At 42.7% G+C, this 27,574-nt stretch overlaps 1 protein-coding gene across 2 annotated transcripts in view; it reads left to right on the plus strand.

The window, feature by feature from the left end:
• The window catches only part of LOC131061083 (uncharacterized), a 187,014-nt gene that overhangs the window by 42,413 nt on the left and 117,027 nt on the right, over nucleotides 1–27,574 (plus strand). The window contains exon 2 of one of the 2 annotated variants that reach the window (XM_057994592.2): nucleotides 11,948–12,049. In XM_057994592.2, coding sequence (XP_057850575.1) covers nucleotides 11,948–12,049 — 102 coding nt within the window. Of the gene's footprint in view, nucleotides 1–11,947; nucleotides 12,050–27,574 lie in introns of those variants that run through there. The other variant, XM_057994593.1, reaches the window with a different exon arrangement.

Raw genomic sequence — 27,574 nt, forward strand, 5'->3', positions numbered from 1 at the left:
GTCTTGCCTAGTTCTTGCATGTTCCCCAGAATTGCCTCACATGCGTCATTTTCTTTGTCAATAATTTCCTGGGTGTCGTTCTTCATGGTGACGGTCCAGTACCATTCCTTGAGAACACTGATGCTATGGGGATTCAGGATGTCAGGCAGTGTGGGAATTTGTGTATGTGTCCAGAAAAGAGCTCTTAGGAGGGGAAGGGTAGAGGCCGCTACTTCATGCATGTGAAGGGATTCTCTCTTTACTTCCAACAGCTTGACGAGAGTGAGCTCTCGATGGAGAGCCATTTCCTTTACTTCTTTGAGGATCTGTTCTCCCTTTTTCTTGATGTCTTGCACCCATTCCTTAACGGCCTTTGCGGTATCTCGGATTCCTTCAAATTCAGTTGTGGTCCTCTGCGCCAATGCCATTGGGGGGATATGGGATTCAGAGGGGTTGTGTAGTGGCCGTAGGAGCTTATCGATGTATCCCTCGGCTTGTTCAGCACGGGCCCGATACATGTCCTTTTCAGCCGTGATTTCCTCGAGCTGTCTGAGTATGTTCTGCACTGAGTCCTTAAATTCCTCCTTTTCTTGCTCTTTTGTAGCTCGTCCGATGGGGACAGTCGTAATGCTATAATCTGCCAGGGTTATTTGATCTGCTGGCTTGTTTACGGGCGGGGTAGCAATATGAAGAGTGCGGTTCCTTTGCCCATCCTTGGTTATCTTAGAGTATGTTCTCGGTTTCTTCTTCCCTTTTGCTTTTGTTTGATCCATTCGTGAGAAGATGTCTTCAAGGTCGATGGGCGCCTTGGTGGCGGCCCTGCGCTGAGCTCTGGCGATCAGCCACTCTTGAGGCACTGTCTGGGTTGAGGATAGGGTTAAGTTAGCACCTTGTGCTCCCATGCTTCCAACTGGCTGATCACAAATTAACAGCTGTCCCGTCATCGGAGGGGTGGAAGAAGGAGGAAGCTCTTTGTTTGCATCTGAGTTCTCCCCTATCTCACTGAATAATTGTCTGACATCTTCCTGTGATGGTGGCTCCTTGGTTCCCTCGAGCTCATGGATCTCGTCTGCTCTTTGTTCCCCTTCGACAGTTGAGTCGTCCTTGGCTGCATGGAGGAGTAGTAATTCATGGCGGCTCTGCTGGGTAGGTTCATGCACTTCGATCCCCTGGGTGGATGGGATTTCTCCTTCCTCTATCTGGTCACCCGGCTTAGTCGGATTGGGGCCCTTTTGCTCGGTGTCCGGCATATCTGGAGCAGGAGGATCATTGGCTTGGAATGCCTCTATGTCACTCTGGGAAGGCGGAGCAGGTATGCAATCCAAATCTATGGCGTCGTCAGATGAACTGGGGTCCTTTGAAGATGAAGTGGTTTCTGGCCTTCTTATGGGAATCTTCTCCCTTCTTGTTCTTTTGGACGTCCGAGTCCCTCTGCAAGCCTTAGTTTTCTTCCTTTTCTCTGGTTTTTCAGCTGATGTCCTTTCATCTTCGGAAGACTGAGAGTCGAAATTGCCCATCAGATGGTAAGTAAACTGGACCCCTTCATGGACTAGCCTCTCGATCTGGTGTTGTAACCACTGATCTGTGTATCTTGCCGGGGCTGCCATGACTGCTTCGAAATCTGTGATTGGGTCTTGAGACCAATCAACGCCTGGCAAGAGATGCCTTACTGCTTCGAATTCCCGGACTTGGAGACAGTTCCCCGAGTCTGTGAGCTGATCCGGGACCCGACGGTACTCAAAGAGTCGCATTTGCTGCACACTCAATCTAGAATATTCCCGTCGCCTGACTTCGTAGTCATCGGAGCAATTTTTCCAGTAATCTTCAATTGACTCCTTTGCTCTGTAGCGCCTACCGTAAGCTCTCTTTGCCAAATTGTCATGATCAAAACATTTTCTCGGAAAATGTTCCTGTAGGCCATAGGAGGCTAGCTCTGCAAGGGATTCTTCTGCTAGGGTGGGAGTTCTCAATTGGACATCATGGTTGCCTATGATCATTGGAAATGCGAATCCAGCTTGCTTGCTCTCTCGTAACAATATGCCGGCAGGGCGTGATTGTCTCGCCACCTCCATGAGGACTACTTTATCGGTTGGATACCGCGGAAGTCGAAGGGGGGCACCTTCAAAGCCAGCAATTCGGAGGTAGGAGAATCTTGGGAACTGAATAAACCAGGCCCCATACCTCTGCACTAAAATGGTAGCTTGCTCTGAGAGCCTTATGTGTAACCCTCCCTGCATTAGCCTGACTAGGCGCATTGTGAAGGCGTCGTTGACGCGTTCGTATTGTCCAACCGCGTAAGCCGGGCTGCTCTTTTCCCTTTGAGCTATATCCTGGTAGTGCAGCTGCGGGTAGCAATCATAAACTTTTACCTGACCAGGCCCATTCCCGATCTCACCTTTCATTATTAATCCTGGCAGTGGCTGGTTCTTTGCGAACATATAGACCAAATAGGAGGTCATGGTGAAATACTTCTTTGTCTCAAGCTCAATCAGCTGAGCGTGGATGTTATCACTTATGATCTGGGCCCAGTCAAACTTAGACTTTCCGGCAAAGACCTGTTCTGTAAAATAGAACATCCATTCTTCAAAGTAGTTGGACTTAGGAAGTCCCATGACTCGGCTAAGTAAGGTGACCATATCGCCATGTTCATTACGAAAGTCACTTCTGGGGGTCTTTTTCACAATCCTGGTGCTTGAAGGCCTTTTCTCTTTGAACCATTCTTCGTTAATTAATGCCCTGCATCGGGCTGGGTTCATATCATACGCCCCCTGTGCCTCGTCCATTGTTGTAGCTATGGGATTATTTGGAAAGGGGATATCAAATGCATCACCGATAGCCTCAGGGGAGAAGTCGGCAATAGTGATATCTTCCAGAAGCACTAATCTGGACTTTGGCTCATAATGCCGAGCAGCTTCCACTACTAATTCATAGTTCTGGATTGCTGGAGGAAAACCTGCTGCTTGGGCGATGCCACTTTCTAGCATTTGCCTAGGCCTGCCATATGCATTGGGTGAGAAGACCCGATCCCTGAAATCCTGAATATCAATATGGCCAAGGTCGGTGTCACCAATGTTGTCCCAGATGCTCTGGACCTTTGACTCTCTTAACCCTCCTCTCTGATACTGATACTTCATTCTTTCAACTTTCCGTGGGACGTCTGATTTGGATGCTCGTGAGGTTTCTGTTGCAGCGGGTGTCCTTGATGATTCTGCCGCTGATTTAGGCATTTATCCTACACAGCCAGACACGGATTACAAGGTGATACGAGAATGACGATGCGGGTTAGATAATAACAGAAGTGTTTCAACAGACCGAGATTAGCTTAAATATCATTCTGGGCTAACAATCTGATTAACTTCAACAGCATCATATTCCTGAAGATTTATGACTAAGCGTTCTCACTTTCGAATTTTTTGATTAATTTTAACAAAGACAAAACATGAGAATTTTGAAAAGAGATGCAGTTTTCGGCCAAACTTCGGGAATGAGTCCTAAATTTTGGATGCTCGAATGATGGAGATGCAGACTCTAAGCATTTCAAATTTTGCGTATTTGCCTATTTGATCCACACATTTTAAATGACCGTACGCGATAAGGCGTACTTACCTGATCGGAGCGAATGATGGGTGATTGCTCGACCTTGCGGCGGGGCGAGCGGATGATCCTGCAAAATTTGAATCCCAACGGTTATCCTTCCTGTTTAAATTTTCGCAGTTTGGAAGATGAAAGAGGATTTATCAATTTTACATGGTTCTGTGCCTAGCAACCTGAATTTTAGATGGTTGATGGGAGGATGATGCAGTGTCTTACCTCTTTGATTTCGGATTGAAGAGTTCCTTTCGAATTTTGAATTGGAGGTTTTCGAATCTAACCTTCGCGGGTGTGCTCGTCCTGACCTCCGCGTTACACACTGTGTCTTCTGCGTTTAATGTTTTGTTTTTTGGACTTCGTTTTTACTTTTACCTTAGAATTTCGGCTGCTTAGGGCCCAAAAATGCTGTTTGCCCGACCTTGTTGAAGCTCGAACGCAGGGGGGGGGGGGTCCGAAGTGCGTTTTGTACTGTGTTTGCTCTTGAAACCTTACTTCGCCATTTTCCTTCGGAGCTTGGGGTCCGAAAACGCTGCTTTATGCGTCTTTGAAAAACTTAACTTCTTCGCCTCTTTTCGGAGCCTGGGGTCCGAAAAATGCGGTTTGATGCGTTTTTGAAAAACTTAACTTTTTCGCCTTTCCATCCGGAGCCTAGGGCCCGAAAAAATGTTTTGCGATATGTTTTAAAACTTACGCTTTTCTCCGTTAGGGTCTGAAGAATGTTTTATAATGTTGTTTTAAAACCTGCTTTACCTTTCGTCCTTTTCGGAGCTTAGGGCCCGAAAAAATGTTTTGCGATATGTTTTAAAACTTACGATTTTCTCCTTTTCGGAGCTTAGGGTCCGAAATGCATTTGATAATGTTGTTTTAAAAACACGCTTTACCTTTCGTCCTTTTCGGAGCTTAGGGCCCGAAAAAATGTTTTGCGATATGTTTTAAAACTTACGATTTTGCCCTTTTCACTCGGATGCGGGGGTCCGAAGAATGTTTTACACTGTGTTTTAAACTTATCCTTCACTAAAATTCGGACCTAAGGTCCGAAAACGTTGTTTTTGCAGTGTTATGTTTTGAAACTTGAACCTTTTGGAAATTTCGGACCTAGGGTCCGGAATGCGATTGCCACCTTATGCTTTCAAATTTTGAATTTTCACCTTCGGACGCTTACATCCAAAAGGGGGGGAGCGCACAACGTTTTAAACTTAACAGCTCAACTTGACTTTCGCCAAGTTCGGACCTGGAGTCCGAAAAAAATGCTTGCATTGCGTTAAGTTTTGAAATTTTGGAACAAACTTTCGGCATTTACGCCCGAAAGCCAGATCAGTCAAGAGGACTCATTGGTTCGTTACTCCAACGTCGATCAGCTTACGGACTGATCACGAACTCGCTCGGGGAGACACGAGAAACTCTGTTTCGATTCTCGGGACGACGATCAAAAAACTCAAAACTGGAAAGGGGGGGGACCCTGTCGGCGACAGGGGGCGTGTGCAACGCACAACATTACCCTTTGGATGAGCCATGGTAAATATCATCGTGAGGTGACGATCTCACAATGATGAACACTTGTGCATCTTACCATTATTGTGAGGTGACGATCTCATAATAATGGTTGATATCTCGTGAGGTGATATCCATGGATAAGTCATAATGGTGGATAGGTAATATCTATGGATAAGCCATAATGGTGGATATTACATGAGGAGATATCTATGGATAAACCATAATGGTGGATATCACGTGAGGTGATATTCGTGGATAAGCTATAATAGTTGATATCACTGTGGGGTGATATCTTTCCTTTCCACATATGGATGTAGCCATTGTGGTCAATCATCACAATGAAGTGATGTAACTTGTAAAGAAGATTCCTCCCTAGCTAAGAGGGGTGTTGAAGATGTAGCTTCAGTCAGAATCCTAGATACCGACTTTGCAGATCAAATGTGTAAGTGGCCTATCGGCCTTACACATTTGATCAACCAATCACCCTTATTTAATTCGTATTAATCACACTCTATCAGATTTTTCTATTATTACTATGCCTTATCATATTCCATCTATATCGGGTTATTAATGATTAATTATTGCAATCAATTATGTTTGAATCGGTTCAATTAATTATGGTTTGTCAATAACAATTAGGTCTTGTTTATTATCTGGTTTTACATAAACCAATTGTGTTCGAATTGGTGTATATATAATTCCGATTATATTTGAATCGGTTGGTAACTGATTTAAGTTGTGAATGGTCATCGGGTTCTATGGTGAAGAATCACAACCTTATAAGAAACCCTTGAATATCATATATTAGCATATATGTTTCCTTTGGAAGGTTACATTAAAAAATACAACACACAAGACATTGTTAATATACTACAAGCAGATAAAAGTTATTCTGAGAATAACATACAGCGACACAGTAAGAAGTCGACATCCTGCATCCGTGAATATATATATATATATAGATCGTGGTGAGTGAAATACACAGTCCGTAATTATTATCAACTGATAAGAAGTCCGATGCATTAATCTCTGATATATATTGCAGATTGATGAACGTATAGAACAGTCTGTAATTATAAAGAGAAATCAAGGAAGTCTGAATTTACTAGCAGAGAGTGATATAGATATAAACACTTAGCAAACTGATATCTATTCTGCAAATCGAACTTATATCTGAATTCATAATTGGAATTGATATTCAATTGTGATCAAAGTATTCTAAAATAAAATTTACCTGCCTATTCAAATCTGATCAAAACTTAACAAGGTAACCTGTCCTTTTGGTTTCTGCTTGACACACTTAGCAGCTGTATGCCCTATTTGAAAGCATCTTCTGCATCTAAAGAGGATTCTTTCGTAATCCACCAACTGCACCCAAATTCCCTTCTCTGAGTTCAGAGATAAATCAGCAAGAGGAGCTTTAACATATCCATCTCTACTAAAATGTGTGCATAGGTAGTATGCAATTAACCTAGAGAGCCCTCATCCACCCTCAAATATTTCCCCAAAGTATTTCCTATAGCTTTGAAGCTAGATTCAAATCAGAACTATAACAGTAAATTTGGCAGTCTTAACTCTTACTCATATTGGATTTTTTTTGAAAGACTCCGTGACTGAGTTGAATGCATGATACCATGGTTTCAATAAAAGTATGTGCTTCTCCTCCCAGCTCCAGAGATACTCACAAAGGATTCTCTTCCTATCCTACACATTATCAAACATCACCATAAAAAAACCACGAGCACCAGGGTAGATCTGCACATCCCCCTCCAAAATGGGGCATCGACTGTCAGTAATTCACTTGTGTAAGTTTGCCAGGCTTGGCCAGAAACCTCCCAATCAAACCCATCTCAGCAAAATATAATCCGTTCTCCTTCACTTCATCAGCCATCTCAGCATCAAAACACACTGCAGGCTCACCTCGAAAAAAGGGCAAAGCTACACCTTTGGAATCCCCGCTCCAACAACCCCCTGTTAGAATGCTTGCCATTGATGTCAAAAGGTTGCAGACCAAACAAATGAATTCGTACACAGTTTGCGTACAGAAGTTATTGGATTGAGATGACCAAACAAATGTATTCGTTCACAGGTTTCAGAAACACACGATGATCATATTTCTGAGTATCCATTACTTACAGACTCAGTAAGGTTTAAGACAATTTCTTCGATGGTCTGCTGATCAAGGCATGCAGGTTGCTGATTAAATTTATCAATTTGGGGGCATGACATTAAACTATATTCAGAGCTTTAATTTAAATAGACACACTTTGCCATTACAAAGGTTGATTAAACTTAATCTTCTTTTGATTTTTGTTTTTTTTGAATTACAAACATGCAATCATAGCTAGAATAACTTGAACTGAACAACAATTTTTGAAACATAAGTACGATTTCAACCATCCTTAACAATTTATGTGCTCAAAACACTTATTTACAAGTTCACAAAGGGTAGCTTTAGGGATTTAAGAATCAGAACTAAATATGCCCAAAAGGTGCTCCTTTAAAGCGATTCTATCCGTATCTGCAGAAAAAGTGGAAATAAATCTATTTTAAAGTAAACCTATTTTATAACAATTATTAAAACACTAAAAACCTAAAATAGGTTTATATCCATTGCTTCGAAATAGCTATTGTTGGAGTTGACAACCGCCTGATATGGCCGATGCTAAAATTAGTCATCTGTAAAGAAGCGACTTTGAAGTTTTAGAACATTTTTCGTGCTAGAACTGTTGAATACTCCAGATCTTCAGAAACCCTTAGCCATGATACTCTGGAAACCTTAGGTGGCTAGGTATCCATGAAACTTATTCTTCTAATAAACAAAACAACAATGCCCAAACCCTTCATAGATCTGAAACCACATTTGAAACTTTAGATGGATGCCAATCTGATGAGTATTACTGCTGTGAAATTTGGTGCAACTTGCCACAAGCTCTTGTGATAGCCTTTACACAAAGCCTTACACAAGTATGTCTTCTGCCATACATGAAATTGGGGGTGTTAATTGGATCCTATAGTTGCCATTCTCTATCACTCAAGAGCTTGCTGCTATGGATATCTGAAGCATTGCTTTTATTTTTTTAAGAAGCTTGAAACCTTGCTGACGCTCTCCCTTTAGTTCATGCTTGCTTTTATTTTTTTAAGAAGCTTGAAACCTTGCTGACGCTCTCCCTTTAGTTCATGCTTGATACTTGAAAGATAATTAAATCCTGTCCTTTTGCTTCTGTGTGCCTTTCTAATACTCATGTCACTTGACATTTATATCTTTCCTGCCCAAGAGCATCATGTGTCACTTGTCAACCTGCTGCAACCTGCAAGAAGAAAAATTTGAGGCTAAAACTGCCTTAGGAAGTTGGGACAATGACTAGGACAAGAAGAACAGCAAGTTTTTATTGCATATGTATGAGTGGTCTTGAGTTTTAAGTGCTTTATCTCTGTTTTTTGCTTTGAGGCAACTAAAGATAGAAAAAGCAGAGTTTTATCATGCTAAAACCCAAGGAAATGTGTGCCAGATGGAGAAGGTCAATGGCAAAGCCAAGAAGAAGGTGTACCTTACTTTAGGCTATTTATTAACATTAACTTACACACAGATTTAGTAGGGCAAAACCATCTAAAATGAGTGGTTGGAGGAGATCATCTGGTCAGACCACTCATAACATGCACCAGTTACTTAAAATTTTTCCTTGAAATTATGGGTGGAGAGAAATTGTGAGCCATACTTGTAAATTAATGGCTAATCCTACTATAGTGTGCACCAGCTATCTTATTGCCTCTTTGTGCTTATGACTTGACAAACATTTCCTTGGCTTTAACCACCAAAAAGTGTGCCTAGATTGGTCTTAAAATCTCTGCTTCAAAGATGTTGCACTTCACTAACAACTTAACCATCTGTGGGGCAGTTCACTAAGGGTTAAGCCATGCAAGAAATGCACCATGCTTCTCTTCTTTTCATCAACTCATCTTATGGCAGAAATAACTAAACATACCACCATTTTTCTGGGCTGAATTTTAGGTTGTTGATACATGCTAGGAATGGATTACTTACCACTTGACAATTATTGCTGATTGCCAGGCAGAAGATAGAGGTGGCTTTGTCAATACGAAATGGTGCCTGAATTCTTTAATTATTTCCTTTTTGAGCTTGGGTGCAATTTCATAATCTCATTGCCACTCTGGATTTAACTTGTCAGAGGTTTTTGCTGGCCATGTCAAGCTAAAAGCATGCCATACATGACAGATCGATTTCTTACCTTGCCTGAGTGTGTTTTCCTCGCCATTGCTACATTGGGTGCATTTTTACAAGGGAGAAATCACCTGATTTGTGTGCCATTACTTGACAACTTATACACTTTTTCTTAAGTGGAGATTCATGCTGGCTTTGCCACTCATTTTGTGCACTCCATTGCCTTAGACTTCCTATCCTGCCCAGTTATGGATCTTTCATGGCATTGCCACTCAAATGGTGTGCTAGAGGAGTTTCTAGGTGGCAATGCCAAGGAAAAAGTGCACCTTGAGGAGTTCGCTTAGTCATTTGTCAATTTTGTCGATTTCAATCTCAAATCTTAGCCATTTCCTTCTTGTTTTTCCATTGCCCGAGCCATCTTCAATTGAGAATCTCACCATTTTCAAATGGAAAAGTGCAACCTTGGTCACTGTGCAAGAGTAATTAGCCAAAACACAAGACCATGACATGCCAATCTTGTCACTTGACTGGATAGTGCTATCACTAACCTTGATTTGACACACAAATGATGTTAAATTGATGACAAAAACAAACACCAAGTAGTACAAACATCAAGTTTCGTATGGGTACCAACAGGGGATAAAACCCCAAAACCGGGGTTTTACAAATAGGGAGGCATTCCCTCAAGCCTAGGGACCTTTAGCAAGAATATTACCTCTATTTTCTTCGGATGCACAATTTATAATAAAGAAACCTTTGGCAAGGGTATCACTATTGGTTCCAATAAAAAGGGTTTCCAAAAATTAGATACCCACTGGTGAAGCTCTGGTAGGCTGGGCTAGGGATTGCTAAACCTACAGATCAACGCCATATTGCATAATGCTCCACTTCCTCAATAACTTCCCTCTCAGCTCCAAGGGATGAATCTTTTTATTCACCTTAAGCGTTAAGCCTGAATCAATTCTTCTTCCACAGTGAGCTGCAGTAGAGTAGTGCTTCCCAACCATGGGATCCCCAGACAAACTGACCTCCTTTTTATTTACTTCCTGAGTTAGAACATCTGCTATATGGCTACATACACCAGGAAGGGGCTGCTCTTTGCCAGAGGTGAGTTGAGCCACATTGTTCTGTGTCTCAACATTTGTAGGATCCAAACACCAGTCAGCATTAGGGTTTTCACTTTGCTTCCCTGCAACCATTTATTTTTTTTGCATTCAAAAACTAAGAATTATATGAATATTAAATTCTAATATTTATTTAAACTACTAATATTACACACTGGCATAGAGCTATTTTGTTTACTAAGGGCTATTTTATTTGCTTAAGAGCTATATTATTTTACTTCAAAGCTATTTTATTTACAGCATACACAGACCTAGAAATTTTAATTTTTACTGAATAACTGTTTTAATTTATCTACATTATTTATTCTATTTTTTTACAGCTTTCAGAAGGCTAAATGGAAACAAATTTATTACTACATATTTTAAGCAGATAGCTATTTCAATGAAATTACATTTTTTACTTTGACTTTATTCTTTTATATTTATATGAATAGTAAATTTTAATATCTATTTATACTAATACATATACATGCATGGACACATTAATAGGTACTTAGATAAATTAGCAACCATTTATTTTTTTAATTTACATAAAAGCTACTTTATTTTACTTTAGAGCTATTTATTTGGCAAAATTAATTTTAACTTTTATTGAAGTGCTATTTTATTTTATCTTTCATTATTTACTTATTTTTAATTGAAGAGGTATTTTATTTTTGTACATTTTTTAAAAAGTTAAATTTTAATAATTATTTAAACTTCTACATACACATATTGACACAGAAATAAGTAAGTAGATAAATTTAAATTTTAACTACTACATACACACATGGACACAATAAATTTTATTTAGGAACTATTTTATCTTATTCACATTAGTTTATATGTTAAGCACATAGCTATTTCAAATTCTGTCAAAAAGTTAAATGAAAATAAATTATTTCAATAGCATTAATTACTATTTTATTTACTAAAGTACATAAATATTTCAGTAATTTTATTTACTAAACTATATATCTATTTTAATGTTTTTTTGAAAAGGGTAGTAAACATTTTATAATTATAAATTTATATGTAACTTTTACTTCTACATTTTGAAAAACTGCTATTCATTATTGATAATTTATTTGTTGGCTGGCAAATGTTTTTTCAATATTTGTTTCATTAAAGCTTTGTTTTGTCAGCTGTGAGGAGTTTTTGTGAACAGGGTCATGTCATTATACTCTACCTTGCTTCTCATTGTATGTTGCATTGAAACAAGCAACTCAGAAGGCTTTCTCATAAGAGAATCAGCCTTGTATCGTCTTTGAAAGGGTCTTGGTGTAATCATGGTCATGGAGGTACTTTTCAAAGAAGATTCAAGGCTGGAGATGGTGTAATCATGGTCATGGAGATCCATTTCAAAGACCATTCAAGGCTTATTATTTCATGTGAAAGCCTTTTGAGTTGCTTGTTTAAATGCAACATTGATTATGGAGTCCAATGAAGATTTTTGCTTTGTTTTTCTCTTATAAGTTATGATTGTTAATTTTTACACGTATGAGAGTCCCAAAATTATATTATGCATATTTGCTTTATCAATATAGTAAATTATAATTTTATAGTTTGAAGAGATTTAATTTCTTTTTTATGGCAGGGTTCCACAGTTGTTGCGATTCCTGGCAAGGATACTCAATATAAGATTGTGAAGGACTCAGTAATCTATTATTTACGTACTGCAACAGGGGGACAAAGGCAGGTGCTTACATCTCTGAATCCCTTGTGGGTCAAATTAAAAATGGCCCTGAAAAGGATTATATGATCTATTTTTTTATATTAAGTTTTCCTATTATTTTGGAACAGTCATATGATTCTTTGTTGCTTCATCATCCACATTTATTTTTTACAAGGAAGAAATGACAAAACCTTTTTTTCTAGTGATTTAACTCTTCCCATTTACCTCCAATCATCACAAATTAGATAGCTTGGTCATGGTGTACTCGTCATCTGCAAATCTGAGATTGATATTAAATCTAATGTATCCCATTAGGCATGATTTCTCCCTCAATAATTCACAAAGCTATAGTTTTATTATTCTCATATTTGTCCAAGATTGCTCAATAAATCTTGTGGCATCCCATATGGATATGGCACATGAAGAGAAATAAATATGTTAATGCTTAAAAATGATATCAATAAGGATAAGTCCCAAAGGGTACATTCTAGATTAGTCTATCTGGCTAATTGTGATGTTGTAGTATCCCCAAATAGGGAGACTAGGAAAAGGTAACAAATTCTACAAACTAGGGCAGAACTTTCTGAAAATATATTTGCATGTAAAAAGCTTCAATTGCAGTCCCAGATATTATGTCAGAATCAGATATGAATTTACCAACTAAAGAAATAGTTTTCAGATTATTTTCCGAGTTTAGAAGCATACAACAAAGACCTTAATATCTGCCCAGAAATGTTCAGTACTGAAATACCAAAACTTCCATTACTTTCTCTGAGATAAAATAGAGATAGATATGCAGATTTTAATACCCAACTTGCCCAGATGTCTGCTGTCCACGAACAAAATTAAATTATAGGGTTAATACATACCAAACATGTAAAGTTGTCCTTGAAATGATAACCAAGTTATAACGCCCAAAATAAGGGTTTCAAACCCTAGTGCAATTAATTACAAAGGCTCTAAAATCAGCTCCAAATTCAGGCACTCAGGTGTGCTATAAACAGGCTAGGGTTTGCTGCTTTATATGGTGAAAATGTCTTCCAACAACTCACAAATCTCCTTCAGATAATCACACTCCAATCTTAGGGCAAAACCCTAATATAATGATGACAACAAGCATCAAAATCGCTGCTCCAAGGATGGTGAAAAGGTCTGCCCCAAATCGGAAAATGAAATCAAAGCCTAATCTCCACAAAATCACCCAATTTGCCCCCTAGGGCAAGTCGCCCCCCTTCCACAATATGGCACTCCGAATCTAGGGTGAGACCCTGGGCAAATAATAGCCCAACTCACCAAAGAAGAAGCCCTAATATCTGATCTTCAAATCTGATCTAGAATTTTTGCTCTTTTCACTAATCAATCAGCAATGAAGCACAAGTAGATCCCTATCATGGAACCTCCAATGGATGAGCTAGTGGTTTGTTTACCCTCTGGGTGAATAGCTTAGAACATACAGATAAAACATTCAATGCAGAATAATAATGCCATAGACATCAGATAAAACATAAGAAATGCTATTCCATTAATAATTCATGTCCTTTACAAGTTACATTCCGAGGTATATAAAGGTACCGAGGGGGTGCGAGTGCCAACCGTCGCACCGTAACTACTATCCCTCGGTTACATTACTAATGGAAGCAAAGTACTATTTAATTAACTATTTTATTCTGTACAATATTACTGCTAACATCATCCCCCCCAAAAAACAAGGTCGTCTCCTGACGACTGGAAAACAACATGAATGGATTACAACATAAAACTCAGGACTGAGAAGGGGGTGGAGGAAGCGTCCCTGGTGGAGAGGGGGCAGAGCTTAGGCGAGCGTGTAACTCGTAGACCTGTTCAGTCCGCAACTTGAGGTCTCGCTCCGCAACCATCTGGCGTTCCATCGCTGTTTTCACCATCAATGCTGCCTCCAAGACTTCCTTATCTTTTTGGTCTACCTGCTCCAAAGCGCTACCCAGTCGGTTCTCCAACATACTCCTGTCCTCGTGCACTTCCTCCAACCGTGCCTCCAAGGCACCCTTAGCCATCCTCTCTCCGGCTAACACTGTCTCCAAGGCAGCTCGTTCTTCATCCCATGCGGCCGTCGCCCGAGCCAATTGCTCTCTATGGAGCTCCTCCGTTTGCTGGAGCCTAGTAGCCAACTCGTCCCGTGCCAACACGGCCTCCCTGCGCTGGGTCTTTGTATTGTCGGCAATATATTGCATCCTCCGCAACTCATAGTAGGTTTCCCGAAAGGACTGCTCTATTCACCTCAACAATGACTGTCTGCTGGCTTTGCCAACTTGCTCTCAGAGGCCCCAATTCTCCAACATCTGTAAGGTCTCTGTGGTAGGCCATCCACCAGACTCAAAGCACTGAGTAAAGTGGGTCTTGCACCTGTCCCTCATAAACTCCAGTAGCTGCTCCAACTCATCGTCTGCCTGGGCCTCTCCCTGAGACCTCATAGAGGCTACCACCCGTCTGGCTTCCATAGCCATATCGGCCAGGAACTGCTCTAATTCCCCGTCGCCATCCCCTCTTGGAGATGCTACGATACCATGCTCCTCCATAGCCCCGTGGGAAGTCTGTGGGAAGCTCGGGGTCAACTCCTCCTGCGTAGGGCTCAACATTAGCTCACGGATGGGTGAGTGGTCCCTCAGTACACTTCGCGTCGGCTTTGGCGAACCATCTCCGACGAGGTCCACAACCTCGTGAGGACTCTGCTCACGCCTTGGAGAAAGGACTATTGTTCCAGCCGGGGCTATTGGTGCCAGCTTGAACCGGCTCAGCCATGCATTCATATCCTGCTGAGAAGGGGTACCACTCTCTCCAGGACGCTCCGCTGGTACCCCCATCTCCCCATCTTCTGTCCATCCAACCTCTACGACAGTCGTGGGATGACTTTCGTCGACCACCAGAGGCTCTACCGGTGTCACGGCCGCAGGTGGGGGAACCATAATCATGGGTGTCCGACCTTGCCCAAAACCAGGAACGGGCACGGCCAGCACTGTCGCGCTTGGAGGAGGCAACGTGGTACCTACTGGAGTCGTTTGCCAGTCCAGAGGCTGGGCGGCTGCTGCTGATGTTGCCCCCATGTCCTCCAGAGGCTGCGCGACTGCTGCTGATGTTGCCCCCATGTCCTCTACATGTTGCCCACCCTGACCTACCATTCTGAAACTACTCTCCGTGGCCGTATCACTGGAGTCCTCTGCCTCCTCACTCGGGTCACTACTGGCGGACTCCGAGGTTGCCGATGCTGAAACCACTACCCTTCTCTTCCGTTTCGTGCTAGAGTGTATATCTCCGCTTGGTGCCATGGTGTCCAGGTGAATCCAATAAAATATGGGGGGCTGGCCAGGGTGTACACGACCTTGTGGTGCCAAGTGTTGGTCCGGTGAGCCCCGAAGGCGTACTGCATCTAGAAAGAGCCCGATAGCGTGGTAGGGCATGTAGAAAGTCCTATGTTGGAGAGTCATGAATTCCTCCATCCTATCTGCTAATATAGATTCCCAGTCATATACTACACCATTACGGATGTGATTCGCGATCACCACCTGTGCCATGGCAATATTTGAAGCCCGACTTGCTCCCATCAACCGGCTCTTCAATACATCCACCATGCACTGCCATATTCCTTCTCTTAGAAACGACTTCTTTAGTCCTCGACTTTTGCTTGTGTGCTGAAGACTAACAAGTTCCATTTGTGTGAGGTCATCGCGACACATCAGCTTCAGAAGTTTGTCTTTGAAATCTGGGGATATTTTCTGTGCCTTATCCACTTTCTTTCCGTGCACCCCTGGAATACCAAAAACTCTGGTAAATTCGGTCAAAGCAAAGGATACTGTAATCTGTTGATGGTCGTAATCAAATACTGATTGCCGCCTGTGCGAGTTGTAGGTACCAATCATGGCCCGCAGCATCACCTCGAAGTCCCTGATGCAAAAAATTGGCATTTGGATGGCCCACTGTACTTGTGCAAGTCGCAGCTGTATTTTCATAGGGTCATCGTTCGGGGTCTCGTTCCACCACTTTCTGCAATCTGTGCCAGTCAAACCCTCGAAAGTGATTGTGTCCATCGTCACCTCACTCTTTGCTGCAGTCTGTTGCACTTTGGATTGTACCTTCTTCCCTTTTTTTTTGCTACTGTCAGCCATGCCGCCTCTTACCTTTACACCCGAAGGTAGGATCCGGACCATGTTCTTGTTCCCTGAGGTTGACGGCACTACACCAGGTAACTGTCGTAACTTATTTTGCCAACTTTTCCCACTGGCGTCCATTAAATAATGCTCCCTTTGTCGTTTGTGCCCTCTTTTTAAAAAATGAATAGGGTTAGAATAATCAAGCACGTGCCTCTTTCTCTTTCCCCGTACCTATACCGGACTGCTACAGCCGTATGTTAATGCCATTTTCCTTCTCTGTCGTATGGTTTAATATTTTCCTTTGCTGCCGTACGGGAGTGTCTGCTTGTGCGGTTATAAGGCCCACCGTGGGACATCACCGCATGGTGCGTGTGCCACCGCGCGGTGACCCCGCGGTGCCACCGCACGGTGCCACTTGTGTGGCCCCCACCATACGGCGTGTGCCACCATACGGTGTTTCTTTTTCCTTTTTTTTTCATTTTCTTTTTTTTTTTTTCCATTTTCCATTTTTAATTTATTATTTTTATTTTTAAGTTTTAATTTTTTTTTGTTTATTTATTTATTTTTCAATTATTTTGTCATTCGCGGTACGGTTTCAATTTGGAGCCGTTCACAACCTCGGGCACCTGTTTTCCATCCAACATTGTCAGTCGGATGGCCCCGTTGGCCCCGATTTTGTGAATTCGGAAGGGTCCTAGCCATCTCACCTTAAACTTCCCTGGTTTGATCTCGTTTTTCCCATTGTATTTCAAAACTAGCTATCCCGGGGTGAATCTTACTCATTTTAGATGTTTGTCGTGCCATACTTTTCTTCTGGCTTGTGCGGCCTTCGTGGCTCATTGCGCCACCATTCGATGCTCGTCCAGTTTGTTCAAGTTGTAAAGCCTCTCCCGCAGGCTTTCCATGTCTCTGAGTCTATTTTCAATTGCTATTCGGAGACTAGGTACCATGAATTCAACAGGCACCACAACTTCCTGACCATACATCAGTTGAAATGGAGTTTGACCGGTGGTCACTTTGTAAGTCATTCTGTAGGCCCATAATACGGAGGGTAACTTCTCTTCCCAGTCTTCCTTTTCTACTCCGTAGGACTTGTAGATTACTGACACCAATATTTTATTAGTGGCCTCGGCCTGCCCATTCGCACATGGGTAGTACAGGCTCGATAATGAGTGGAAAATCTTAAACTCTGTGGTCAACAACCGTATGACATGGTTCACAAAGTGGCCCCCTCGGTCACTGGTTAACTGAATAGGTATGCCATATCGCGTAATAAATTGTTCATAGATAAATTTAGTCTTGCTTACTACGGAGTTATCCGGAAGAGCCCTCGCCTCCACCCACTTAGTCAAGTATTCTGTCGCGACCACAATGTAATGGCACCGTCGTGTACGGCTAGCCTTAAGAGGCCCTACAAAGTCGATTCCCCATCGTTCGAAGAGTTCCTATGCGTGCGAAGGGTTGAGGGGCATGAAGTCCCGCTTCAAAGGTTTGCCTGCCCGTTGGCAAGTGTCGCACCCCACGACCCACTCCCTGGCGTCGTGATGTACGGTTGGCCACCACTACCCTACCAGCAACACCTTGCGGGCCGTAGTGTCTGGGCCCATATGTCCGCCTGCGGGTCCTTCGTGTGCCTCCCTCAATACACTAGGGACTTCTTCCTCCATGACACAATGCCTTAGTACTTGGTCTGGTCCCATTTTGTAGAGTAAGCCATTGATCAGTGAAAAGGTCCTGCTTCTTAGTACTAGCTTCCTCCATTCCCCTGGGGGCATATCCTCCGGGAATCGGGACGTCGACAAGTACTCTCCAATCTTCTTGTACCACAAAGGGAGTACAACTATTTAGAATAAGTGCACATCCGGGAAATCATCATTTACTCCCTCCGGAGGTTCCACCGACTTGATCCGGGACTGTTGATCGGCTATGACATGGCTTCGCCCTAGTCTTACCATAATTGTAAACGTGAACTCCTGTAGTAGCAATAGCCAACGACTTATCCTCCCTTGGATAATAGGCTTGTTTACCAAGTACATGAGTGCCTGGTGGTCTATGTAAAATGTGAATGGTGTAGCGAGTAGGTAATGACGGAATTTCTGTACGGCATAGACCATGCCGAGGGCTTCGCGTTCCGTGGTACTGTAGTTATTCTCAACCTTGGAGAACAACTTGCTCGCAAAATAAATGGGATGGTCCAACCCGTGTCCTACCTGGGCTAATGTAACTCTGATGGCATAATTTGAGGCATCCACGTGAACGTGGAATTCCTTATCCCAGTTCGGGTATGTGAGTATGGGTGCTCCCATCAATCTCGTCTTCAGCTCTTCAAATGCGTTGCTCTGTGGCTTCGTCCAGATGTATGGCTCCCCTTTTCGTGTCAATCTATCCAACGGGTGGGACACCTTAGCGAAGTTCTTGATGAACCTCCTGTAGTACCCTACATGACCAAGGAAGGACTTTACCCCAGTGACGTTCGTAGGAGCTTCCATTTCTACTATGACCCAAATCTTGTCAGGGTCTGTTTTCAATCCTTCTTTACACACAATGTGTCCAAGCAATCTTCCCTGTGGTACCATGAATCTACATTTCTTCGGATTAAGGGCCAACCGTGCCCTTCGACATCTCTCCAGGCACTCCCCGAGGGCTTTTAGGTGGATGTCCTGTCCGCTGTAAATAGACCAATTGTCCAGGAAGGCTTTGAAGTTCCCTACGGACATCTTGTCGAAGATGTGCAAGATGATGTGTTGAAAGGTCGTCGGTGCATTACATAGACCGAAGGGCATTCGGTTGTATGCATACACACGGTCCTCCACCACGAAGGTCGTTTTCAACTTATCCTCCTTGGCGATGGATATCTGGTTGTACCCAGAGAACCCATCCATGAAGGAATAGATTTCATGTCCAGACACTTCCTCAAGGATGCTGTCGGTGAAGGGTATGGGAAACGGGTCTTTAATAGTGATAGCGTTCAGACACCGGAAGTCGACACATATCTGGATTTGGTTGGCCTCTTTCTTGAGGGAAATCACAATGAGAGACACTGTTGACGTGTCTAAAATCGCTGAACTTGCGACTTCATCCGACCAACGCAGAATAGAATAAACTAACTGAGTATCCTATCCTCTCTTGAGATAAGGAAATCCCTAATGCTATTTTTTGTTTGATCAAAGGGGACGACCTCAAGGTTTTGATTGTCAGGTCTTGACTTCGGGATTACTCAATGGTCGATGTGATTTGCTAGGAGCACAAGGGGACTTACGATTTGCAACAAGCTGGTCTGCTGCGATTCTCGAATTACATAATAAAGAGCAAAAGGAAAGGGTTAGGAGATCTGAAACTAACAACATGTGTATGCGGGTAGACGGATTCAACATAACCAATTCCTGCTTGGCCATAATAGCTCACAACCTTGCAGGAACGGTGCAATCTTCAAAGGGACTTGGAAGATTTTCAGACTGGAGACGCACGGCTAAGCACCCAATTCTGGCGCAGCTCAGACGGACACCTGCAATTGAACTAAGCACAATTAAAGGCTCAGGTTAACCATACAAAATGATACACAATCAGTATATCCTCAATGGTATGAGCCTGAATCTATCAAATACCTGCACACCCAAAATAGAAAGATCTATCTAAAATGCTGAGAGAAACCATGCAAACAGGATGAAAACAAGACAATAAACACCAAATCAATGTCTATATATTGATTTCAGCTGCCTATTACAACAATTTCTGCAGCATCTCTATGCTACTGCTTAAAATCTAACCTATTCTAACTCCAAAATCTAACTCTCTCAACAGAGTCTAACTATCCAACAATCTCTAACTATCTAACCCTTTACAAAAGAAAGGCCTCTGCCTTTTATAGATTTTACAATATGAACCAAAGGCTAGGATTAATTGCATCCAAGGGTCCCGATCTGCCTTCTAGAAACTAGCAGCCTTAACCCATGCCCATTAAATTCTCACTCATCCATTCAACCACAATTTCAACTACCTGCCACTATTTGGCTTCAATTTGAGTCTATCCAGTAGTTGGACATAACTGTCCACAACTGACTTGTTTCCCCTTTCTTTCAAAATATCTGAGTGGGACCTACAAGCAGTTTTACAATAAAACAATTTCAGCTTTTTAGAAATTGAATTCCTGGAATTAAATCTAGCTGTGCGCTTTTTCTCGAGAAGGCATAAACTTGCAGCATTCAGAGTGTTCTTTGGTCTTTGGTCCCGGTGGTGCACTTCATCTTTGTTCAGCGGCACGGTTCCCAATGTTTGGTTGCTCTCGCGCTCCTGCAGCGTGTTCCCACATCCATTTTCTTTTCCAATCTTTAGCGCCTGGCCTTGATTGCGATCCTTCTTCGATGTGCGTTTCAGGTCTTTCTCCTGGTTCTCTAATGATGTCCTGCGACCTGCGAACGATCAATTTCATTTCAATAAATCAATTTGAAAAATTAATTAATTTAATCTAACAATATTTAAATTTAACGCCTGGAGGGTCACTTGAAAATTTCCCAAGTTTTAACGCTTTTACTCCTTTCACAAATTTAGTTGTTCCTGGCAATTTCGGGCAAGAGGGGCGTTCGGAAAGTTTTAAAAACTTTGACATTTTCACCCCTTAATGGTGAATTTCGGGATTTTGGACACTTTTGCAAACTTTGGGATTTTGGAGTGTTTTGCCAACTTTCACTTTTTAACATTTTGGCTAAAAGGTCCGAATTTGGCCATTTGAGGCATTTTTGCCAACTTTTCACTTTTCAGATTTTCACTTAAAGGTCCAAATTCGACCCTTTGGGCACTTTTGCCAACTTTTCACTTTTTAACATTTTGGCTAAAAGGTCCAGATTTGGCCATTTGAGGCATTTTTGCCAACTTTTCACTTTTCAGATTTTCACTTAAAGGTCCAAATTCGGCCCTTTGGGCACTTTTGCCAACTTTCACTTTTTAACATTTTGGCTAAAAGGTCCGAATTTGGCCATTTGAGGCATTTTTGCCAACTTTTCACTTAAAGGTCCACATTCGGCCCTTTGGGCACTTTTGCCAACTTTTACTTTTTAACATTTTGGCTAAAAGGTCCGAATTTGGCCATTTGGGGCATTTTTGCCAACTTTTCACTTTTTAGATTTTGACTTAAAGGTCCAAATTCCGCCCTTTGGGCACTTTTGCCAACTTTTCACTTTTTAACATTTTGGCTAAAAGGTTCGAATTTGGCCATTTGAGGCATTTTTGCCAACTTTTCACTTTTCAGATTTTGACTTAAAGGTCCAAATTCGGCCCTTTGGGCACTCTTGCTAACTTTCAGTTTTCAGATTTCAGTTAAAGGTCCAAATTCGGCCCTTTGGGCACTTTTGCCAACTTTCACTTTTCAGATTTTCACTTAAAGGTCCAAATTCGGCCCTTTGGGCACTTTTGCCAACTTTCACTTTTTAACATTTTGGCTAAAAGGTCCGAATTTGGCCGTTTGAGGCATTTTTGCCAACTTTTCACTTTTCAGATTTTCACTTCAAGGTCCAAATCCGGCCCTTTGGGCACTTTTGCCAACTTTCACTTTTTAACATTTTGGCTAGAAGGTCTGAATTTGGCCATTTGAGGCATTTTTGCCAACTTTTCACTTTTCAGATTTTCACTTTTCAGATTTTCACTTAAAGGTCCAAATTCGGCCCTTTGGGCACTTTTGCCAACTTTCACTTCTCAGATTTTCACTTAAAGGTCCAAATTCGGCCCTTTGGGCACTTTTGCCAACTTTCACTTTTTAACATTTTGGCTTAAAGGTCCGAATTTGGCCATTTGGGGGATTTTTGCCAACTTTTCACTTTTCAGATTTTACTTAAAGGTCCAAATTCGGCCCTTTGGGCACTTTTGCCAACTTTCACTTTTTAACATTTTGGCTAAAATGTCCGAATTCGGCCATTTGAGGCATTTTTGCCAACTTTTCACTTTTCAGATTTTCACTTAAAGGTCCAAATTCGGCCCTTTGGGCACTTTTGCCAACTTTCACTTTTTAACATTTTGGCTAAAAGGTCCGAATTTGGCCATTTGAGGCATTTTTGCCAACTTTTCACTTTTCAGATTTTGACTTAAAGGTCCAAATTCGGCCCTTTGGGCACTCTTGCCAACTTTCAGTTTTCAGATTTCAGTTAAAGGTCCAAATTCGGCCCTTTGGGCACTTTTGCCAACTTTCACTTTTCAGATTTTCACTTAAAGGTCCAAATTCGGCCCTTTGGGCACTTTTGCCAACTTTCACTTTTTAACATTTTGGCTAAATGGTCCGAATTTGGCCATTTGGGGCATTTTTGGCAACTTTTCACTTTTTAGATTTTCACTTAAAGGTCCAAATTCGGCCCTTTGGGCACTTTTGCCAACTTTCACTTTTTAACATTTTGGCTAAAAGGTCTGAATTTGGCCATTTGAGGCATTTTTGCCAACTTTTCACTTTTCAGATTTTCACTTAAAGGTCCAAATTCGGCCCTTTGGGAACTTTTGCCAACTTTCACTTTTTAACATTTTGGCTAAAAGGTTTGAATTTGGCCATTTGAGTCATTTTTGCCAACTTTTCACTTTTCAGATTTTCACTTAAAGGTCCAAATTCGGCCCTTTGGGCACTTTTTCCAACTTTTACTTTTTAACATTTTGGCTAAAAGGTCTGAATTTGGCCATTTGGGGCATTTTTGCCAACTTTTCACTTTTCAAATTTTCACTTAAAGGTCCGAATTCGGCCCTTTGGGCACTTTTGCCAACTTTTCACTTTTTAACATTTTGGCTAAAAGGTCCGAATTTGGCCATTTGAGGCATTTTTGCCAACTTTTCACTTTTCAGATATTGACTTAAAGGTCCAAATTCGGCCCTTTGGGCACTTTTGCCAACTTTTACTTTTTAACATTTTGGCTAAAAGGTCCGAATTTGGCCATTTGAGGCATTCTTGCCAACTTTTCACTTTTTAGATTTTCACTTAAAGGTCCAAATTCGGCCCTTTGAGCACTTTTGCCAACTTTCACTTTTTAACATTTTGGCTAAAAGGTCCGAATTTGGCCATTTGGGGCATTTTTGCCAACTTTTGATTTTTTTTCCAAAAAGTGCGAGTTTTAGCACTTGGGCGAGTTTGTCAACCTTGGCACTTTGCATTCTTTATCTCCTTTGTATCCCTTGGCGAAAATCAGCATTTCAACGTCATTGCAGGTCTTAACTCTTTCTTCACATTTAGGCGATTTTGCAAGAATTGGGGAGTTTTAAGTTCGCAATATGGCCCTAGAGGCCGAATTTGGTTTTAGTGGCACTTGACCCTTCATATCCCCTTCCTCTTCCGCAAGGATAGAAAGGCACAAATTGGGGGGTCCTGTCCAAGACGGGGATGGGTGTGCGATTCGCACAACAGACACCCATTCGCTTGTCTGTACTTTGAAGATTATGCCTGCTTCCAACATTCGCTCAATTTCGTCCTTCACCCGTGCCGCATAATTTTTGTTCATATGGTAAGGCCGCTTCCTTACCGATTGAGCACCTGGTACCAATGTTATGCGGTGTACACATAGCTCTGGGGGCACGCCCTTCAGGTCCTTGTACGTCCATGCAAAAACATCCTTGTATTCAAGGAAAATTTTGAAGGTTGCGGCCTTCAGCATTGGATTCCAGTCATCTTCGACAAGGATGATCTTGGGGTCACTCGTCCCCCCAAGATTTGTCTCCTTCAAATTGGCTTCCTGATATTTAATAGGCTCCCCCTTCGGGAACTGTGTGCCGGCGTGTCATTCACCAAGGCCTCCCCTTCCTTGTACTCTCCGTATTCTAGAGGAAATATATCTAGTTCTTCCTCGATACTCAATACATTGCACGAGGGTGTAAACAATACGTAATCTCCCATTTGCCAGTGGAAGAGGCCATTCAAGGAGTCCCAGTCATCCCCCGAGCATACTTCCAGTTCTAACACCCCTCCGTCACTGGGCTCCATGCCGCGTTCGTCTCCACCCTCATCCAACTGGTCTCCCTCAGATTCCGGGTCGAAGGAGGATGCTAACTCCTCGCTCACCATCTGCGTACGGAGATCGATCACGTACTTCCTCCCCATGTTTTCCAAGGAAAGAGTATTCCGCTTCTAGTTATGGTTCGCTTTTGCTGCAATGAGCCACCCACGCCCGAGAATGGCATCGTACCCTTTCTGCTTCAGTGGAATCACTACAAAATCCTGTACGAATGGCTGTGTGCCAATCATCACCCGCTGGCCCATGAGGGTACCAAGGGGTTTAATCCCGTGTTGATTTGCCTCTAGCTTGTTGAATGTGGGAGGCCACAACATAGGCTTTCCCAGTTTTTTCCATGTGTCTTCTGGGAGCACATTTACTTCTGACCCTCCGTACACAATGGTGTCCGTCAAGGTAGTCCCCAGGATGCCCATTTCTACCACCGCCGGTTGGCGTCCGCTGTTGACTACTAACAACATGGGGTCGACAGTGGGGCTTGTGACCTCCCTCATTTTCACTTGTGTGGGTACGGAGTTTAAGATAGTCGTTTTCAACTGCGGCATGGTTTCAAGGAGGTCTTGAATCTTCACGAGTACCTCCATTTGCAATATTTGCCGTAAGATTCTCTCTTCTCCCCTCGTCCGTGATGGGCTTGTGGCCTTGTGGCTGTTTTGTCCTTGTGTGGCCATTTCCTTTGTGATCTCGTCTCTTGCTTCCCACACCCTCTCGGTCTCCGTGCGAGGATCTGGATATGCAGCCATTTTGGCCTGTGCCCTTGTAGTTGCCAACACTTCTGCCTTCGTAGGTTCGATGTTCAAAAGGTTTACTCCTGGCTTCAGGCAATTTGCGTCCTCATGGTCACCTGACCCACACCATCGGTAGAGGTGCTGAGGGGTGGCTTCCTTCGTGCAATCTTGAGTGAAGTGCCCCCACTGATTGCATGCCCTACATTGGATCATTGGTCGGCCCTTGGCGTCATACTAGACACGGCTTCGGTTATTGTTATTGTTGTTATTTCTTCCGCCATCGCGTCTGTTGTCCCGGTAACCTCCAGATGATGCCATTGTGCTGGTTTGCTGGGCCGTACCTGCTGGTGCGGATGTTGTGGCCTGCTCAGTGAACAACACTTGCGTACTTCGAGCCTTCATATTGTATGGGCACTCCTTGATGTAGTGTCCCATTATGTGGCAAATTTCGCAAAAGGCCTTCTTCGAGCATGTACCCTTCGTATGTCCTTCCTCCTTGCACTCCATGCACCACACGTCTCCTTCGGTCCGGCTAGTAGATCCTTTCATCGCTTTAAATTCCCTCATCATACGCTCCATGTCCCTCTGCAGGGCCGTCACTTTCTTTTTCGACCCCTCGTTACCACTCTCATCAGAGGAAGAATCATTTTCCTCAGAGGAGGACTTCCTCTTTTTCTTGTACGTTTTGTATTCACTTTCTAAGTCCATAGCCCTATTGTATGCGTCATCGTATGACGAAGGAGGGACTATCTTCATTTTCTTCTTCAAACTGGGTTTTAGGCCTTCTACAAACCACCTCTTCTTGAGTCTGTCGGCCGGCTGACTCTCCGTTTTCCCAATTAGCTGCTTCAGGTGCCTTCCGTAGGCACGAACTGATTCCTTTTGTCCTTGTTTAGTGTTGTATATCTCTGCCACTATTTCATTGTCATCCCGAAGTAGGCGAAACTCCTTCTCGAAGGCCTTCCGCAACGTGTCCCATGTGGCCACTGTATTTTTATCAATATCCGAGTACCAGTTGATGGCGACTCCTCGTAATTTTGCTGGAAATTGTGTCGTCCATTCATCCTGGTCCATGACACCATTGGCCGCCCATATGGTTTCGTAGGTTTTTATAGTGCCTGACGGGATCCTCCTTCCCGTCGCCGGTGAATTTTGGCAACTTCTGCCTATTGGCCATTGATGGGGGTCGTGTCCTCGAAGGTGGTTGTGTCTGTCGTGCACCCGCGCCACTCCCTCCCGCGTCGGTGGTGTTTCTTGGGGGTACGGTGTTTTGTCTGCCGTGTGTCTGTGACTCCTCCGCACCTACGGTGGTACGGTTGCCCTCACCTCCGTTCTCACCTGCGTTCACTGTTGGCTCCCTTCGGTGGTCCTCATTGTGCGGCGTAAGGGATAAGTTTCTGAACTAATCCCGGGTCTCTTCGACTAGATTCCTTCGTAGCCTTGTTTCCTCCAAAAACTCTTCGTGGCTTCTCACCCTACCGTGTTTTGGCGACGCGTAGAAATATTCCTCAGCTTCTGCACCCTCCGTGACACCTCCTTGGTTCCCTTTGGGAAACCCTTCAGCAGGTCGTTCTTTGGCAAGTTGCCTCAGCCTCCATCTACGTTCTCCTTGTTGTTCCAGAATCAATGCCCTTTGTGCGGCCTCCCACTCCTCACTTTGTGCCTTCTTATTTCTATATTTGTTTAATAGGTTGGGCATTAATTCCCGTACATCTCCATAAATAGCAACAACACATAAAAATAGAACACCATTATTATAATATAGAATGTTCTTTATTCCTCCTAGAGGTTCAGGGTTCAATTTCCCCTTGGCCTCGTGCCATCACGCTCCGCTTCCCAGCGACGACTATTTTCTTCGTACTGTTGGAGGACTTGTTGGTGTCGCTCCTCACGGGCAATCTCCTCCAGGGGAGTTCGTTGTGCCAGTGATGCCTGTGCAAGCAACCGGGGGAGGTGGTTCATCAACCGATTTGCTGCGGGGCTAATTTCCGGTGCGGTCCACACTGCACTTGTTGGGACGTCAGCCTCCGTGACCTCCCTTCGGACGTAGGTCTCGATGGCCACCTGAAGTAGGATTGAGAATTTCCTCGTTGTAGTGTCTTCTCCGTTGTAGAGATTTGTTTGCGCGTCGTCGGCCTTTGGGTTAATCTCACCAACGGGTAGGCCCATCGTGTCTGTACGCCATCTGCTCCTTCCTTTCCCGAGTATGTCTAGGCAACGGCGCTAGATGTTTGTCATGTCCCATCCTTGATCGATATATAAATCCTAAATGAGGCAATAATTATTATTATTAATATAATAATTATCGACAAATAATTATTTGAAAATTTATTAAATGTTATTATTTAATATTTATTAAAATTTATCATTAATAATATTCTCAATATTTATTAATTAAAGTTCATATATAAAAATATATAAACACATATATATGGATATGAGCACATGCATATATCCACATACAAAATAGAGAGGCAGCGATAAGTAAGTAAAGAATCGCTAAATAAGAATTTACTAGTAGTAAATTTGCTAGCAATGAATTTACTAATAAAGTATCACTAATGAATACCGATTGGATCATTGGCAAATAAACACGATTCACTAATTGTTTACAAGTTAAAGGAGGGTGCGCTTGCTAAAAGACAGGAGACATGACCCCTCCCAAACAACCGTTCTATCCAAGGATGGGGATATATTAAAACCCGCCCTCATTCGTCAAATAAAGTA

This window comes from Cryptomeria japonica, chromosome 4 (genome assembly GCF_030272615.1).
Source record: "Cryptomeria japonica chromosome 4, Sugi_1.0, whole genome shotgun sequence".
NCBI lineage: Eukaryota > Viridiplantae > Streptophyta > Pinopsida > Cupressales > Cupressaceae > Cryptomeria > Cryptomeria japonica.